At 39.0% G+C, this 19,259-nt stretch overlaps 1 protein-coding gene across 1 annotated transcript in view; it reads left to right on the forward strand.

Annotated features, from left to right (window-relative positions):
* Positions 1–19,259, forward strand: part of DNER (delta/notch like EGF repeat containing) — a 217,677-nt gene that overhangs the window by 93,717 nt on the left and 104,701 nt on the right. The window contains exon 6 of the mRNA XM_036755702.1: positions 3,298–3,451. Coding sequence (XP_036611597.1) covers positions 3,298–3,451 — 154 coding nt within the window. The remainder of the gene's footprint in view (positions 1–3,297; positions 3,452–19,259) is intronic.

Genomic DNA, 19,259 nt, shown 5'->3' on the forward strand with positions numbered 1-19,259 from the left:
TGCTTCCATCCACATTTCAGGATGTCCCTGGTCCTCTTTAGGTCAGGGCTGGAGTCTACCTTCTGGTCAGTTTGAGAAGGTCTTCACTCCCTCCTCCATGCCTTGTCCTAGTTGAGTGCAGAACAATCAAATGCCTTATCAGAAATTAAATTCACTGTTTAAAAATAGTCATAGGAAATCAGACCGTTCAAAGGGAAATAACATTTTCAGCTGAATCATTTACACTAATGAAAGTGTAAATTAAATATTTCGTGCTCATTACTTGTTTGACCTTTTGGATAGAAAAACTTCCAATGATTAGTTGTTCTATTATTTTTTTAAATGTTAAAAAAATGGAATAGCTTTGTAGTTTAGGCTTAGGAAACTATTTTTCTAGTGTGTAGATCACAATATAAGTCAAGATAACGTACATCTTTTTAAAATTTTTCTTTTTCTTTGTCTCACCATTGTGTAGTTTGGAGAGAACTTGCAATTTTTACCCAGGCAGCTAGGTGGTGTAGTAGAGTGCTGGATCTAGAGTCAGAAAGACCTGACTTCAAATCCATCCTGAGACATTAAAGAGCTACAGGATCTTGGGCAAGTCACTTAATCTCTATTTCCATTTTCTCATTTCTAAAACAGGGATAGTACTAGCATCTTCCCCCCATGGTTGTTGTGAATCTAAAAGGAAATAATATTTGTAATGCACTCTGCAAACCTTAAAGTGCTATATAAATATTAACTTATTATTGTTTTTTAAATTTCATGATGATAAAATTATTTTGAGGCAAACAATATGAAACTCTATGTGAATAAGTGGGGGCATCATTGCTCCAGGTTCCAAACTTGTAAAATTGGGAGGACATTGGGGGCAGTAACCAAAAGGGGGGGAAGGAGGGAAATGATGAGTTCAGTTTAGGGCATGGTGATTTTGAGGTGATGGTGGCATATCCAAGTCCCGATGTCCATTGGGCAGTTGGAATTGTGAGGCTCAGGGGAGGATAGAGATTTGAGAGTCTTCCACACAGACATTAATATTGAAGTCCTGAGAGTGGGTAAAGGGGAGGGTTCATTAAGAAGGGGACTGAGGACAGTTCTAAAAGGAATGAATGAATGCATCAGTGCTGGCTGCTGTGGAGACAGGAGGAAATGCTATGAGGATCTCCAGAGACTTAGCAGACCAATAGCATCACAGAATTCAGAGGAGGGGAAAGATCCAGAAGAAGAGATTATTCAAGTGTTAAATAAATATCGTGGCTTAATCAAGGAGCATAGTTGAAAAGCTTCCAGATTTGGGGTTAAGGGAGTCGTTGGAGTGAACTCAAGCTGCTAACGGTCAGCTTAAACCAAAACAGGAGAAAAAGTATTTATTTCAGTTGTGAGCCTACAATTTTATCATTATATGTTTTCTGGTGTCCCTGTGAAAGATCAGTGATTAAATATTAGACTTAGATAAGATATATTAAATGTGAGGAACTCTCACTGTGGAAACTTCCTCTTTTTAAGATGATTTGGGAGCCATCTGTAACTTAGATATTCCTGGTATGGGAACTTCCCCCACCAATACAGACTGCTACACATCTGTGACTTAATAGCCAAGACTTAGAGAGTTCCCTGATAATCTAACAGATTCAATGACTCACTTGAGATCATGCTGTGAATGAATGTGAGCAGAGTTAAAGAAAATACACAAATATGAAAATACAGGGATATTTCTGACTCCAAATTCAGTAGTTTCAATAGAAAATGCATTTTCTTTAACTTCACAATCATGTATTAAAAGCTTGCTTTGTGCAGAAGACTCTCGTGGGTAGTGGGGGAGATAAGTTTAAATAAGTAAATAAGACACATTTCCTGTGCTGTAGAGCTATAGCAGGTCCTTTGGGTCTACTCCTCCAACCTACACTCAGATTTGAAGGTTGGATTTCCAGAGAGACACTTGCTACTTCAAACTCTAGGGATACCCTAGGGGGCCTGTGCTTCTTACCACTATAGCTTACAAGCCCCCACTGAGGCAGTTATTAACAAGCAGTCAGTAGACACAGCTCTTAAAAAAGGTATTTGCTATTATGGCATTGTAATAACATTAAGTACAGAATGTTCTCCCCACAATAAGAAGGTGCATTTTCTGACAAATTTTGCACAGTATCTATGCAGTGACAGTCATAAGCAATTCACATCTCCTGGTATTACTAGAAGTTCCTTCCTTCCGCACAGAGTCCTCATGCTGGGTTCCCAGGGTCTATTCCTCTCCATAGGAGGTTGTCTGTGCCCTGTGCCCGCTCTGACTGCTAGGGACCATGCTCTCTCTGCATCTGAGTCTCTCTGAATTCTATATCTCTACTTCCCAATGGGTGCAGTGTTTGCTCCAGTAGTTCCCCTTTAGTACAGATCTCTTCCATTGGTAGTTCTTAGCTTTCAAAGACTTAAATTCTTAAACTTGAGCTCTCCAATTTCTGGATGGATTACTTTGAAAAAGATTCAGACCCATGGGGCTTGACTAAACTCTCCATGTCAACACAAAATGTTTTCTATGTGGTTGCATAGACCACAGAGTCTAAAAATTTTTGGCCTCAGATCTCCTTTGGAATCTTAAAAAATTGTTGTGTACCCTCCAAAAGGTTTTGTTCATGTGGGTTATATCTATTGGTGTTTACTGTATTGGAAATTAAAATATTTTAGCATTACTGTGATAATAGTTTTGACCTCATGGACCCCCTGCAAGGGTTCTGCAGGAGCCCTAGAGCATACTTTGAGAACTGGAGTATAGACCATTGTAGGCAATATTTCTACTCATCCTCATTCCACATCCTTTAAAGGTTTTCTCTTATATTTATAGTTATGTTTCTGAATTCATTAAACATTTGTTTATTTGTTCTGGTACTAATGAAAGCTGTTAACTAATTAATTGGTTGGATTTTTTTCACAAATTTTCAAGGTAACCCAATTTTTGAACCAATAAAAACCACCATCTTGGTATTTGGGCAGCAAAAATGTTTTTCAACTTTGGATTCAAATAAAACATCCTTTCATTATTGTTTCTTTTTAATCTGGAAAATGTATAAACACGATTAAGATGATTGTAAACATAAATGCTTGAAATTAAACTTTGAGGCAATTTAGTATCTTTTGAATTGTTTTTAAAGCAAGATCTTAACCATGTAATGTTATAAATGATGGCTTTTAAGCTATATTTACCAAAGACATTATTTGCTTTATTATAAAAGAGGATACTTTTGATTTTGATGGGTTTTGGAGCAGAAACGGGAATTTGGAAGGACTCACTGTCATACATAATAATGGCATGTTTGTTTTTAGGCAACTTTTTCCTGTGAGTGTGAGGACCAGTATGTGGGCACTTTCTGTGAAGAATTCGACGCCTGCCAAGGACAGCCATGTCAGAACAATGGGAGCTGTGTTGATGCCATTGAAAAACATGACGGGAGTAATTTCACCTGTGTTTGCCTGGCTGGTAGGTTTTAAATGGCATTTTGCACTAAGTCTTAGGCGTTTATCTTTTATGTACAATGTATCCTTCTGAAATGTGTACCCTGAATTTAGGTATAACTTAGAGGGAAAAAGAGGACTTTATGCATTTGAAGGATTGTACCACAGAAGAGGGATTAGACACATCCTACCTGGCTTCAGAGGAAAGAACTGGAAGAAATAGACAGAAATTATAAAAGGGCAAATTTAGACATTATTGAGGAAGAAGGGAAAGATCTGTGGAGTAGTCATCTAATTGACACAGGGAAATGATGGATGAGGAAACTTTCAGATCTCAAACAATTCTGATATTTCCTCTATGACTTATAGTCTTACAGAGTTGCCCAGAACACTAGTGAGATAAGACACTTGCTTAGGATCACACAGCCAATATGGGTCAGAGGCTGGATTAAGGAAAAACTTCTTATAATTAGAACCATCCAAAAGTGGAATGGCTGCCTCATAAGGCAATTGGCTCCCCTTCCTTGGAAGTTTTTAAGCAAAGATTGGATAACCCTTTGTCAGGTATCTTTTTGAAAGGATTATTGTATAAGTCTAGGTTGGACTAGGATCTTGAGGTTCCATTCAGTTCCAGTCAACAAATCCCTGTGAGATTCTATGATTCTTTATCTGAGATGGAGATAGCTCTGTTTGACATCAGCTGATGGACCAAATAAGCTCATGTCCCTTTTGAGGCCTGGCTCTCTCTATTAAAAAGCAGGATGAATGTGGAAGTCTGTATGAGTTCAATAGTTTTCCTCCTATATTTTTCCTTTGATTGATGGGTTGATGTTGGTCAAGGGCCATGGGTAGTCTAGAGGATAGGTAGAAGGTTTGAGAAGATATGCACAAAGTCTAGAAGAAAGGGATATGCCAATAAGGAACCACTATACTAAAAAGGCTCCAGATCCTAGAATAGGCCAGTGAAGAAAAGACATTTCCAAGATTTCAGTTCTTGGATAGACACAGACATACTTATGTGAATACATATAATGGAATAGCTCCTTCAGTCCTTCAAAATATCCATGATTCTGATGGTGTGGATACTTCATTTATTAGCATGGACTGCAGCATCTCCACTATTTAAAAGAAAATCTTCATGAGTTTCTGTGGCTAAAATTTGGCCAATTATCTGGCCAATTATCCATTGGTTATGGGATCATGGAGGTGGAGCTGGAAGAGATCCCAGAGGCCATATAGTCTAACACCCTCATTTTTAAGATGAGGAACCTGAGGCCCATGGATGGGAGGGAGATTGTGTCTTCCCTAAGGTCCCAAAGGGAGTAAATGCTCAAAGTAGGATTTAAACTCAGGTTCCCAGGAGGGCCAGCTCTCTTTTCAGTTCCTTAAAGGTTCCATCTAATGCATGGTAGCTGACATTTACACTTCACTTTTGATTTTAATACATTATCGTCTCATTTGATCATAAAAATTCTATAAGGTGAGCCCCCATAGGTATGTATTTCTCCAAGCATAGCAAGACTAGTCTTTGGACAGCAGACATATAATATGTGGACAAGCTCATGGTTAACGCTTTTTCCAGCTTGTTATAACCTGTTGGAACTAGTGTTGCATCTATCTTCACAAAGTGGGGGCCACTCTAATGCTATAAGGTGCAGGTAATGGAACAACTTCTTCCGTGTAGTAGCAAAACAGTTAAAAGATTCAATAGTTCATTTCAGGAAGTTCTTATAAAACATGAGAGGCTATCAGAGGCAGCATAGTTTGGTGCATTGAGAGATGTCCTCAAAGCTAGGAACACCTAGACTCTGGCTGCATGGCCCTGGGCAAGTCATTTAACATCTTGGAGCTCCGTACAAATCTTTAGGGCTGTGAATTGTGGAGGAAGTGCTGACCTGCATTAGTGAGGAAGTTGACTCACCTAGGACTTCCATATATTCATGAGATCACAGCCTAAACATTTCTATCTATTTCATTGGAGACTTGAAACAATCTAGTGAGGTAGGTACTATGGGCATTATTATTAATAGTAAATAAGCATTTATTAAGCACCTGCTATGTGCCAGGCACTGTACTAAGCACTGGGGATACAACTATGAAAAAAGAAAGACAGTCCCTGCACTTAGTGAGCTTACAATTGAATGGGAGAAGACAATATATAGCAGAAAACAGAAAAATCTGGGCTAGCAAGAGGGTCCCTGCCTTGGGGGCATAGTGGAGAAGCCAAAGATGTCCAAAATGAATGCAGCTTGGTGGAAAATGAGGAGATGTGTGAGGAGATGTCAGTACCCATTTTGTAGGTGAGGAAACTGAGGCTAAGTGGAAAGAGCACTGGATTTGGAATCAGAGGACCTAGGTGGAAATTCTTTTTCCATTGCATACTACATGTATGACCTCTGACCGGTCCTTTAGCTTCTCTAGGCCTCAGTTTCCTCATCCATAAAATGAGATGGCTGGACTGAATGACCTCTGAGATTCCCTTCTGTTTCTGAATCTATTAACCTGTGATCCTATGCCTTGGTCAGGATCACACAGCTAATAAGTGTCAGAGACAGGATTTGAACCCAATTCTTCCCAGCTCCAAGTCCAATATTCTATCACTATGTCCTGCTGCCTTTATGAATAAAATAATGGCTTTTTGGAGTATTAGAGTATGTCTTTTGTAGATTGTTTTTTTTTTGCCTTTTTGGCAAATGTCACTTCGGGCAAGGTGTTTGCTAGCACTGAGATTGCTTCTCTAGGTGTTTAATTTTTTCCTTGTACCTACTCACAAGAACATTCTGAGTAATATTTGCGTAACACATTTGGAAACTGCTTTCAGCAATATTAGAGAACCCATGGAAACGTAATTGCTAGAGGACCTAGTTTCAAATCCTGGCTCTGTGACTTAAGGCAAGTTACTTCTGCCTTTCTGGGCCTCAATTTCTACATCTGTAAAATGGGTAACTTGGATCAGCTAGCCTCAGAGGGCTCTTCTAGGTTTAAATCTATGGCTCTGTGATCTACCGATAGCCTCACCATTACTTCTATAGGAGCAACAAAGAACAGGTTTGATTCAGTTCATCCAAATTCAACATCTCTAAGTAATATGTACCACACATAACATGGAATGGTTAAATATGGGACAGACTGTGGGTTGACTTTGGGGCATCTTTATTAGCTGAAGAAAAAAATAGCTGACATTTACATATAAGCTTTACATAGATTATCTTATATTATCACCTGTTCTTTTCAGCCTCTGATCTCAATAGTCTGAGAAGATCAAGTGTTTGGAAAAATGGCAAGGTTTGTCTTTTGTCCTTACTATTGTTGGCAATTTTCCAGACAAGTGGCCATGAGTCGGTTAGTGCCTATAATGTGGCTTACAACATGTGAAACACAAATCAGAAGAACAAAGAATAGACCAGGGTTCGATATTTGGGGATGCAGGCTTTTTATATACCTGATAACCACTTTTTTGGGTCCAGACCTGTTATCTCATTAGTATAGGGGGATTCTTGGTATGCAAATGCCATTCATGGATATGAACCAGCTTCTCTTCTTTAATTTATACTCAGTGAGTTGCTTAGGGGGCATTGAGTGGTTATGTGATTTGACTGAAGCCAGAATCAGGACCTGAATCCAGGTTTTTTTTTTTGACTCAGAGGTCAGCACCCTATCTACTGTGCCACACTGTTTCTTCAGCCATGGTCATTCATTCCAGATCTTCCTAAAAAGTCTATTAAAAAACCTCAAAAGAAATCTCTCTTAGATTGTAAGTTCCTTGAGAGCAGGGGCTGTTTTTGTCCCCTTTTTTGTGTTCGTGGGGTTTAACACAGTACCCAGCACCTCGTAAGCACTTAATAAATGCTTATTGATTATTAACTGATCTTAGCAAATGGAACACAAAAGACTATTCCATTGCTGTTTTCCCATAGTATCCAAAGTTTATTTTGGAAGTGAAAACATTAGGCATTTGGCATGTTGTTTTCAGTTAAGGTCAAATGAGATAGATAACATGTAAAGTGTTTGCAAACTTTACAATGCTCTATAAATGTTAATTATTTTGATTATTATTGTTATTATTAAGGTTAATTGCTAATCTGATCTTCTGACAAAAATGACTGGTTGTCTTGGGAAGGCATTTTGTAGATGGGTATCCTTGGACCTATGCTGGGTTAGGGTAGGCTCCATGTCCTGCAACTGCCCAATGATGAAGGGAGCCAGGTGTCAGGAGTTTCTAGATTTGGCCTCCAGCACCCTCCTCATATGTGTTGAAGAGGCCATGGATTGTCTCTTTTGTCCCCATACCCCTAATAAGGCACCCTATGAAAACTAAATGGGTTCTACCTTCAGGGACATCTCAGGAGACCTAGGATAATTTCAGCCCAGACCTCTTCTCTTCTCTCCCTAAATTTTCTCCCTTGATATTCTCATCCACTCCATGACCTCAGTGAACATTGGAATTCCAGTGATTCCCAATCTCAAATCTCTAGCCTCCCATTATCTCCTGATCTCCAGACCTGTGTTGCCAACTTCTTGCTAGAAATCTCCATTTTGTAGATCAACCAATCAATCAGCATTTATTACATGCCTACTATCTATACCAGGTGTTGTGCTAGGCCCTGGAGATACAAAACAAAAGTGAAAAAGTCTTTGCCCTCAAGGAACTTACATCGTAATGGGTAAGACAAAATGCACACATAGAAGTTCATAGGATATCTATCCAAAAGAATACTCAGTTGTTTTGGGAGGGAGATCACTACCAGGTGATGGAGAGGATGAGTTAGGAAAGACAGTGCAGAAAGTGCTATTTGAACTGAATTTTGGTTGAATGCAGATAGGCTGATCATTTTTGTTTCCTGTGAATACTGTAAATGTGCTTAAATAATCTAAGGGTTAATGGCTTTTTATATCCATCTTCTCAAACTTAACATTTCCAAAATTATCAGATACAAAATTTAACATTTTAAATTTTAATTTAACAAATCCCCCCCAAAATACGTTCCTCTTTCTTACTTTCACATCACCATCAATGGCACCACCATTCTTTCACTCACTCGGGTTCAAAACCTCCGAATAGTTTTTAACTATATTCTCTCCTTTGCTCATAAACCCATAAACCAACATAACACAAGGTCCTGCTATCTCAACCTTTATAATCCTTACCACATCTTCCTCTTTTGGAGGTACCAAATTCAAGCCAACATTACCTCTTTTTATTCCTTTCTAACTTTATCTTTTTAAATGTTTTTTTAATTTTTCTGCATTAATACTATTTACCATACTGCCATACCCTTGTAACCACCAAATTAAGCAAACTGACAAAATGACTATGCCTGACACTATATACCTCATTCCACATCTGTAGTCTGCCACCTCTCTCCTTAAAGGGGTGAATTATGTTTCATGGTTAGTTTTCTGGAATCAGGATTGGCCATTGCATTCACCCAAACTCTTATGTGTAATTTTTCATAATTGTGGTTGTTGTATCATCTCCTAGATTCTACTTACTTTGTTCTGCGTCAGTTCATACAAATCTTCCCTGGTTTCTATGAATTCTTTATATTTGTTATTTCTTATGTTGCAAAAATATGCCATTAGAGTCACATAACACAGTTTGTTCTACTATTCCCTGGTTGATGGATACCCATTTTATTTCCTTTTGTTCTTCAATAGAGTCTGAACTGACCCATTTAACCAGCATTGCTTATGGATAGTCTCCTCAGGGTTTATTTCCCTCTCTCTCAGAGGCCAGAGATCAAGCTGGAAGAGGAAGTTTCCATGATGAGTCTCCTTTAAATCAACTGCTTTTAATGCAGCAGGAATTTCAATTTCTCCTTCAATGCCTCCTTAACTGTTTTGCATATATGGCTAATAACTAATTTGTATTTATATGTTTTTTCCACATGAGAAACCAGATTTATATTTAAATGAAGATGGAAGTGAGAGATGACCTTGCAGTGTATGCCTGCTTTCATTGCTTGTTTTTCATAAATATGCAGATGGAACCAAATCACTCTTTCAGTAAGGATATGTGACACCTGCTAAGTAATGCTTTAATTTTGCTTAAATGTACTTAGCAATGAAAATGGAGACTAGACTTGAAATTGAGTGATTTATCAAATCTTTATCATTTAGGACCCATTCAATTGAATTCAATTCAGCAAGCATTAAACGCCTACCAAGTGTTAGTCACTGTGCTAGGTGCTGGGCCTACAAAAGCAAAAATGAAACAATCTTCACCCTCACAGAAGCTTACATCCCACATGGACTTCCAAATCCCCCCTGAAAACATAGGGTGATTTACCACTTGCTTGGTTGGAAGCAAAACTGAGAAAAAAATACTTGAATGATCATTTTTTCCCTCAATATAACTAACAGGCACAAACCATCTCATGGCTCTTTTTGGTTCAATAATAATTCCAGAATCAACATTATCATAATAATAAACTTTAGAGCTCTTTCAAAAATAAGGAGGCAATAGCTACTTATGCAAAGCCTGTTGAAATTTAGCTGAGTCTCTTTCGTTGATAATGGGCCTGCAAGTTTCACAAGCAGGGCTTAATTTTTCTTGTGCCTCCTGATCTTTCAGGCAAAGAGATGAGACTTTAAAATGCAAAACCAGTAGAGCATCCTTGCATTTTTCCTTTCTTTCTAAATGGGGAGAGGCAAGCATGTGGTTAGTCCATAGCTTTATTGTACCCCCGTTGCTTCCTCCAAAAGAAGTTAGGGCTTTAAAAGGATTATGGTTTGATATTTATTCTTTTTTTCATCTGCATATATTTAAGGGTAAATGTGAAAATCTCATTTTTTTTCCAAACACCTTCCTCTATGGTGTTCCATTCACAGCATTTTCACGTTAGAAAGATGTCAGAATCTGTATTAGGCTCTTAATGCTGCTTAGTTACCACAAAAGGCTCTCCATTTGGAAGCCAGTTGTCATTTGCATCTTGTTTGGTTGAATGAAAATAAGCTAATCATTTTGATTTCCTAGGAACACAGCAGCTGGGCTTAAGTAGTCCGAAGGCTAGAGACTGTTTTTATGGGAGTGTAGCTGGTTCCTTTAATGTTACCAGTAGCCTTTCCTCGTCTTGATGAGGTCTAGTGGATTCAGAAGTGTTTATCCTAGCTACATGCCTATTTCCTATAATGTGCCTCATGGGAATTTTGTCACAACATACGAGCATCTTCCCTAGGAGACTTAGAATTTGGCTACTTATGTGTGACCTTGGACAAATCACTTAAAATCTTGGAATCCTAGAATTCTCAAGCTGGAAAGAACCTTAGGGATCACTTAGTCTAACTCATTCTTACAACTGAGAGAGGAGAAATTCCTCGCTGACATTTGCAGTGAATTAGGGATAGAATACTAGAGTAGATCTCTTTACTCTCAATGGCCTGTTCTTTCTACTATGTCATGGGCTTTATCTCTGGACCTCAGTTGGCCCCTCAGCTATGAAGGGAGGGAGCAGGACCAGATGACCACGAAAGCTTCTTTCCTGGCTAACATTCTAAGACCCTATTTGTCCTCTAGATAATATACTTGCATGTGAAGTATGTTATGTGACTTTTGAACAAACATTCATCAAAGAACACCTCAAGTGGTAAACGGATTGCGGTCTGTGGTCTGCGAATTATTCATGGCGTGTGTTTCCAATGGGGTTATTGTCCAAGTTAGTTCCAAGAATAGATTAGATTAAAGTGAGCGGCAATTGCTAGGTATTGTTTCTCTTAGAATACAAATCAATCAGTTAGCAGACCGTGCATTTTCTATATAAGCCTGGCTCTTTTCAGTGGGCTTGCTGATATCCCTCAAGGTTTGACATTGGTATGAATCTTTCTTTTATCATGTGGTATCATAGAATTTGGAGCAAGAAGGGTCTTGGAAGCCTCAGATTCCTTATCTATAAGATGGGGAATTGAGCTAAATAGACTTAGAGGCAGGTCTATTCAGAGCTAAACTTATGATAGACTCCCCCATTTCAAAATCAAGAAACGGAGGTGCACAGGGTTGAATGACTTGTCCATGGTCACAAAGCTGGTGGCTAGGGGTCATATGCTGGCCTTGAAATCAGAAAGACCTGAATTCAAATGCTGCTGCCATGATTATATGGCTTCCTCTGTGTCTTCTGCCTCTAAAGAGCTATTGGTGGAACTTGTGGCCACTTGATAACTAATAAAACAAGGTTGATTTTGAGGTTTTGTTTAGTTGTGGCTTTTGCTTTGGAACATTACCATTTAGCCTTGCTGTAATTATTCATATTTATCTTGGACTGGACAATTTATGAAGTGCTTTAATCACCAAAACCCTGTGGGTACTGCTATCATTTTTATTGTCATTTCAATTATATAAATATGAAAATTGAATTTCAATTCAAAAAACATTTTTCTAAAAAAACATTCTCAGATTTTCAGTGATTTTTCAAAAGCTGAATGGAATTGAATATTTGATCCTGGTGGTAATAAAGAGTCACTAGAGTTTGCTGAATTCACAGTGATATGGTCAGAACCATGTTTTAGGAATATCAGTTTGAAAGCTGCCTAGAAGATGGACTGGGGCAGTGAGAGGCTTGGAGAACCAGCCAGTAGGCCATTGCGAGAGTCCAGGCTCGAGGTGATGAGGACCTGCACAAGGGTGGTGGCAGTGTCTGAGGAGAGAAGGGGGAGGTTGGGAGGGGTGTCATGAAGGATAATCCCTAGCTTGTGAACCTGGATGGCTCCAAGAATTGAGAATCCTTTGCAGGAATGAGGAATTTAGGAGGAGCAGTGGGGCTAAGAGGGAAAGAGAATGAGTTTGGTTTTGGGCATGGTATATTTAGTATTTACGGCACATCTAGACTGTATTGGGGGGGAGGAGGGGGATGAGGGCCACATGAAATAAAAAAGTAGAAGCATAGTGCTTTCTCTCAAAGAATTTGCCATTGAGATTGGCCAAGACACAAAAGGACTTAAGCACGATTCACAAATTGGTATGTGAGCAAATAGAAACAAATAAAATATGGATTCCGTCCATATAAAAGAATGGGTCATAGTGATGCGGTGTGAGCTAGGGAAGGTTTCCGGAAGGACACGATCTTCGAGGCATCTCTACTTTTTAATTTAATCAGACATTTTTCTCATTTCAAGACCGTATTAGCAAATTTTGTTTCTCAGAAGACCAGATCTCCGATTTTTGTGTGAAATCATCCTTGCCCAAGTGCTGCTTAGCATTTACAAAGCATTTTTCAACTTCAAAGCCCCTCGCTGTTGACTAATTGGTGATTTCAACCTACTTTTGATAAAAACAACCCCACTTTCAAAGGCAGGGAGAAATTGAAGTCCCAGTTCTAGGTTAAGTTTTACTATTTTAAACAACTACACAGAGAGAGGCAGTCAAGGTGCCCTCTGAGCAGTAAATGGGTCAGTTCCTGCTTGGGGTGGGGGTGGGGAAACAGTGTAGATTGTAGTTAGTCGGATGGTTCCCACCAAGTCTGTCTCAGCTGATGGAGGAGGGCTGCTTTTTTTCTTTTCTTTTTAAGAACATTAACCACATCATCTGGCTTTGCTTTTCATGCAAGTCACAGTAATGAAAACTGCTAACAGTGAGTTTTCTACGGAAACCAAAGCCGTTCTGATAAAAGCTTTAGCGTTCCTGACAGGACTGTGAATTCAGTGCCCTTGCCAGCCTGGGTCCACTCCAGTGCAGACTAAAATTCGGCTAACATTTATGTGCCTACTATGTGCAGCTGGGCTCAGTGGTGGCGCGGTGGAAAGAATCCTGGATTGAGAGGATCTAGGTGCACATCCTGCCTCTGGCTCTTGCCAAGTCACTCAACTGCCTCAGTTTCCTTGTTTGTAAAATGAGGGGATTAGATCCAGTGCCATCTAATATCCCTTCCAGCTCTCAGCCTATGGTAAGATAAGATTCTGTTCTATGTGAGAATATAGAACTCTACAATGAGAAGCTGTTCTATAGATGAATTCTAGTTATTATTATTTAACTGTTATCCTATGATCTTTATTAACTTTCATCTTTGGGCCTCAGATTCCTAATCTCAAAGGGTCCTTCTAGATCTAATATCTATGCTCTGTGGATTAAGTACAAAAATCTGGATTATTAAAGCCAAGCAAACAAAGTATTCTTAGGGCTTGTGACATTTTTCGATTTCATGTTTTTATTCAAATGTTTTGTCATCGTACCCACACAGCCAGGGACTGTATCTAAGCAGGCAAATTCCCAGTAACTATCAAATAGAATATTTTTCTACTTAAAAATCTTCAGTAGTCCCATACTCCCTATCGATAAAGGCCCAATTCTTTTTAAGGGCCGTTTCAAGACCTCTACCCCAGGTTACTTTTCCAGCCTGAACTTCCAGGGCTTCCTATTACATAGTGCAATTGACTTATTCACTGTTGCTCAGGAACCTTCTCACCCTTTCTTGTCTTCATGCCTGTAAACCTATTGTCCCCTAATCAGGTCTTCAAGTGGTTACTCACCCAGTGTATATCAGTGTGGATAAAAACCCATGTTTCCTGACTGCAAGACCAGCATTCTTTCCATGTCTTTACCTTGCCTTTCACATATAGAGGGACAAAGTGGGAGGGAGGATATTCCAGATCTGGAAATGACCTTTCCCTCCTAAAGTTAAGGAGACCCTGATGACTTTCTAGGTACTTTTCCTTTGACAACCATCAGCTCCTATTCCTTCACTCCCTTGTAATGTGGCTTCTGTACTTGCCATTACTGAAGCTTCTCTGTCCATGGTCACGAGTCACTTCCTCTTTTTTCAAGTTCAAGGGCTTTTCCCATTCAGTTTTTTTTTAACTTTAGTATGACACTGTTGACTTCCCTGTCCTTATGAAAGCTTTTTGTTTTCTTGGTTTTCGTGACATGGAAGAGTGCTGGATTTGGGAGTCGAGAGTGACCTGAGTTTTTAAAATAGCACTTTTGACGTTTGCTGACTCTCTCATAAAATCCCTCAAAGCCTCAGTATCCTCAGCTGTAAAATGGAATTCCTTATATCTGTAGCATCTACCCCATAAAATCAAATGAGATATAAAGCACTTTATAAAACCTTAAAGTAACTTGACTTTTTACTTGACTTAAAATATCTTGACTTTTTACCCATACTCCTCTATGCCCTGATCCCTAATTGCCTTACTGAACATTCTCTTTTGGATGTTTCATCTTCATCTCAAATTCCATGTGTCTAAAATTCATCATAGCACTAAAAGGATAGTTTGAGGTCATTTAGAAAAAGCATTTGTGGTCACTGAGACCCAGCATGGATCAGTTCATAAAGATGGGTTTTCCTATGTTAGACTAACTTCATTTTTTTTGACAGTGTTAGATCATGGGAATGTTATAGACATAGTACATCTGTGCTTCAGCAAGACCGTTGGGAAAGCAACTCACAGTCTCCTGTTTCCTAGAAATGTTGGCTAGACAACAGTTCAGAGGAAAAAGCCTTGCGTGTTTTAGTGGACTGCTCACCCGATAGGAGTCCACAATGACCGTTAGAGAGGTTCTGTCTTACGCTACATACATGAAGGAAGTAATTGTACCATTCCCAGATGACACCATTCAGTTCTGGGTGACACATTTGTGGGGTATTTGTGAGACATTGATATGCTGGAACACATGCATTCCTCCCTTTTTCTTTTTTGTAGCTATCCCGTCGGGACCCTGTGTAATTCTATTTACATAGCCCAGCACTCAAGGTCCAACAAAATCGAAATCACTTCTACCTTCCTAGTCTTATTTCCCATAGGAACCTTCTCTACTTTAGCTAAACTGGTATCCTTTGACATGTGAACATGCCACGCTTCTTCTCACCTCCAAGCTTTTGGTAATGTGCCCTCCCCTTGCAGTATTCTCTACTTTCTTTACTAATTCTCAAAGAACTATGAAGCCTTTCTGAGTCATCCCTGGCCACATAAATCTCTCCATCCTCATCTTCCAAAATGCTTATTCTCTGGCTTGCTCATTTTGACACTTAATCACATTCCATTTTTGTCTTGCTATTTGTACATTCTTGTCTTGGAATGTAATCTTTTTCATGGTAAGAAAGAACCTTCCCATAGTCCCTGTGATGAGTTAGGGATGTTAACATGGAGCTATGCACAGAGCAGGTGCTCAGTATTATGAATGAAAAAGATGGAAAATTTCCCCTTTACTTTGATGTAGTTTTTAAGATTAGAGCTCAACTGAGAATTATTGGTCAATCTACTTCACATCTAGTCTTCACCACAGTATAAAAATATAGTTATAATTAAATAAAATGCTTTCTTATCCTTTGGCTAGATTTTTAGAGAGGGGCCAGCAGTTACGGAAGGATACTTTGTCTTGAAAGTCAGCATATAGGATTTGGAGGTCATTTGGCCCAATACCCTTGTTTTCTAGATGGGCAAACTAAAGTTGAGAGACTCAGTGATTTTTTTCAGTGTCATACAAGCCACAAATAGCAGAAGGAGGATTTGAACCTAGGTCCTTTGGCTCCAAATCTAGTCTCTTTTCACTGCATAACTGTTTCCCTTCTGTGATCACCAAACTTAAAGTTTTTAAGACCAAGGCTTGAAAGATAAGTTGAGGCTTATAGCCTCTTCCTCTCTCCTTCCCTTTCTCCCCTCCTTATCTCCATCACTCTCTCTTCCTGTCTGTTTCTCCTTCCCACTCTCTTCCTATTGCTGTCATGTTTGTTATCATTTTTATCATCATTGTCTTCGTCATAGTTGTCATTTTCTCCTCCTCTCCCTCCTCTCTCTCCTATTTCTCCCCTTCCACTTTGTCTTTTCTCTCTTCCCTTTTTATTTTCATTTCACTAATTAAATGATGTATTTTGATTAATTTCAATTTCTCTCATTTTTTTGTTTTTCCTTTTCTATTTCTCTCTATTTCCTCATATTAATTCCTTTAGCCCTTGTTATATGCAAGGCACCGTGCTTCGTAATACAACTCAGATGATGATTCATTTTCTTTTAAATTTGGGAGCTAGGGAAGAGAAATGAAAAAAAAGTTAACTTAAAAATCATACGGTACCTTGCTCATTGCATGGCACATAATAGGTTCTCAAAGAATATTATTTTAACTTGACATATGGTTTTCCTTACCCAGGACCTTTCTGCTGATCTTTCCTTTGCATTGAAGTCCTATTCTAATGCCTCACTCTAGCGTTCAGGGGACCCCAAACTCTGACCCATCCAAAGGAGCTGAGGAAGGCTGAAAATATGACCTGGTAATGGACTGTAGGCAGTCTGTTGTCACAGGACCTGCTCAGCTACATTTAAAGAGATTCATCAACAGGTTAGACATAGGCTGATGAATTTTTTTTGACCATGACCCCTGTCAAAGATTGCCCATTAAGTCATACAGAGATTGACGTTTGCATTGGTAGAAGCAACACCCATGATAAAATTCCAGATCTTTGAATTATTGATGTCTGATATATATAAGCCATAAAATAAATTTTTTGATTTATTATTTAACAGGATTATTTGATTTGTTTAAAAAAATCTGCTTCCTATTTAGTTTCTTAGGGAAAAAAGATTTAATGAAACATTTTATTTATAGGACATAGTCACTTAATGTATTTAGCTTGTCATGGTTTGTTTTCCTAATCCTACTGAATGCTTTTCTTTCAGGATTTCATTTTTTCTTTCCTTTTCGATTTTGAGATGCTTTTCCTTTAGTTTAATTACAGCCTATTTCCTGGCTTTCATGAGTATTTGTTATCTCTCCCTTTCTCCACCTCTGATATTTAAACTTTTTCTCTTTTTTTTCTTTGTTCAATGTGTGCTTTCCTGTTACTATTGAATATTCTTTTCCTTCTCTGATAAATCATTTTGCCTTTAGATTTGGAAATGGAATCACCCTGAAATTGAATGTCTGCCTGGTGAACTAACTCCCCCCTCTTCATTTCATACCTCAGTGTGCTAATCTCAGGCCCTCCACTCGATCTCAGCACTATGCCTGGACCCCCCAGGTGCTAAAGCTGGTGGGCCCTGAATGGAATCATTATTGCAGTCAAAATCTTAGCAGCTTCACTTCACTGCACATGCTAATCTATTAAAAGAACCAGGAGGTAAAAATAGCACCCAGCACCATTCCCACCCTGGCTGCTTTCAGGCCATGCCTCCAAAGAGGTGATTAGTTTCTGTCTGTCTTGCAGAGGAATATCTATCTATCTATCTATCTATCTATCTATCTATCTATCTATCATCTATCTATCTATATCTATCTATCTATCTATCTATATCTATCTATCTATATATATGTATGTATACACACACATATGCATACACACATGTGTGTGTGTATGTATACACACACATATACATACACACATATATATGTTTCTGGAGAAAGATTATGAAACAAAGTTATATGCAGCTACAAAATTCAGAAGGAAAGCAAATATTTTCAAAGCAGTAGTTCGATAGAAAGGCATTCTGGGATCAGATTCATTTAGCTAGCTCTTTTCAGCCCTTTCATTATTTGCTATGGGAGACCAAAAAATCTATTTTCTTTCAAGATCATGTGTAACATAGATAATGAGTAGAAGGTGGGGTTTGTTTGCAAGGAGCTAGGCCATCATGAAGTCACCACCAGCAGGCAGTTTGTGCTGAACTAGTCTGACAGAAAAGAGATAGTAGAGTAATTTCTGCAGGATCTGATTAGTTAAAGAGCCTCAGGCAGCACAATCTTATATTCCTTGATAGTCTAAAGGTTTTTGAGCCGTATAATAAATGTCAGGAGTCTAAACTACTTCCAAAAGACCAGAAAATTCCCAAATGTGTAGGACATGACAAAGCGCTTCTTTGCACAGAGATTGCTTCCTTCATATGGTGGCATCAGAAAGTTGTCCTGCCAAGGATTTCAATGAATCTTGGCTCTTTGCCTTCTCAACTGGGGTGCTTCCTGCCCACCTTCTCCCATTGAGCTTTTACATAATGTAATGAAGACCCTCTGCATCTTTTAATGCTTTGTAGATGCCAGCGCAACATATTGGCTATCCTTCTGTTAACTTTTACTCTCCTGCCATGGCCAGCCCACCTTTTTCCAGCACTACATGTCCTTTTTTTGTCACCTAGATTTAGTTTGAAACATGCTACGAGCCAGCTGTAACTACTCTACACCTTGGCGTCGTCTTTTGGGCCATCTGTCATCTTAGATCTTCTGAGATCATTGTTTCCCATGATTCATAGCCAAATAGCCCTCCCAGGAGAATATGAGGGTTTAAAAAACATGGCCCTTGGTGATTGGGAGCAGCTTGGAATTCCCCAAAGGGCAGCTTGGTGGCACAGTGGTTAGAGTGCCTGGCCTAGAGTCAGGAAGCCTCCTCTTCTAGAGTTCAAATCTGGTCTCAGACACTTCTTATTAGCTGTGTCACTCTAGCCAAGTCACTTAACCCTACTTGCCTCAGTTTCTTCATCTGTAAAATGAGCTGAAGAAGGAAATGACCAACTATTGCAGTATCTTTGCCAAGAAGACCCCAAATGGGGTCATGAAGAGTCAGACAAGTCTGAAATAACTGAACAACAAAGTTCCTCAAATGCATTAGAGAGGTATAGTGAAGTGGATAGAGCCCTGGATTTAGAGTCAGGTCTGAGTTTGAGTCCTACTACAGAAATTTACTGGCTGTGTGACCTTGAGCAAGTTACTTAACATTTAAGGGCTTCAGTTTTCTCTAGCTCTAAATCTATAATCTTATCTCTTCTATTTTGGGCTTGTCTCAAGAGATATGTATTCCCTAGAGTTCTTCACAGCCTGTGGCCTTTCACGGAGATAGTCCTTCTTCAGAACTTACCAACTTTTTCCTGGGGATAGTCTGCTTCTGTCTGAGTGTCAGTCTAGTGGAGCACCCATGAACTCT

This window comes from Trichosurus vulpecula, chromosome 4, assembly GCF_011100635.1.
Source record: "Trichosurus vulpecula isolate mTriVul1 chromosome 4, mTriVul1.pri, whole genome shotgun sequence".
In the NCBI taxonomy this organism is placed as follows: Eukaryota; Metazoa; Chordata; class Mammalia; order Diprotodontia; family Phalangeridae; genus Trichosurus; species Trichosurus vulpecula.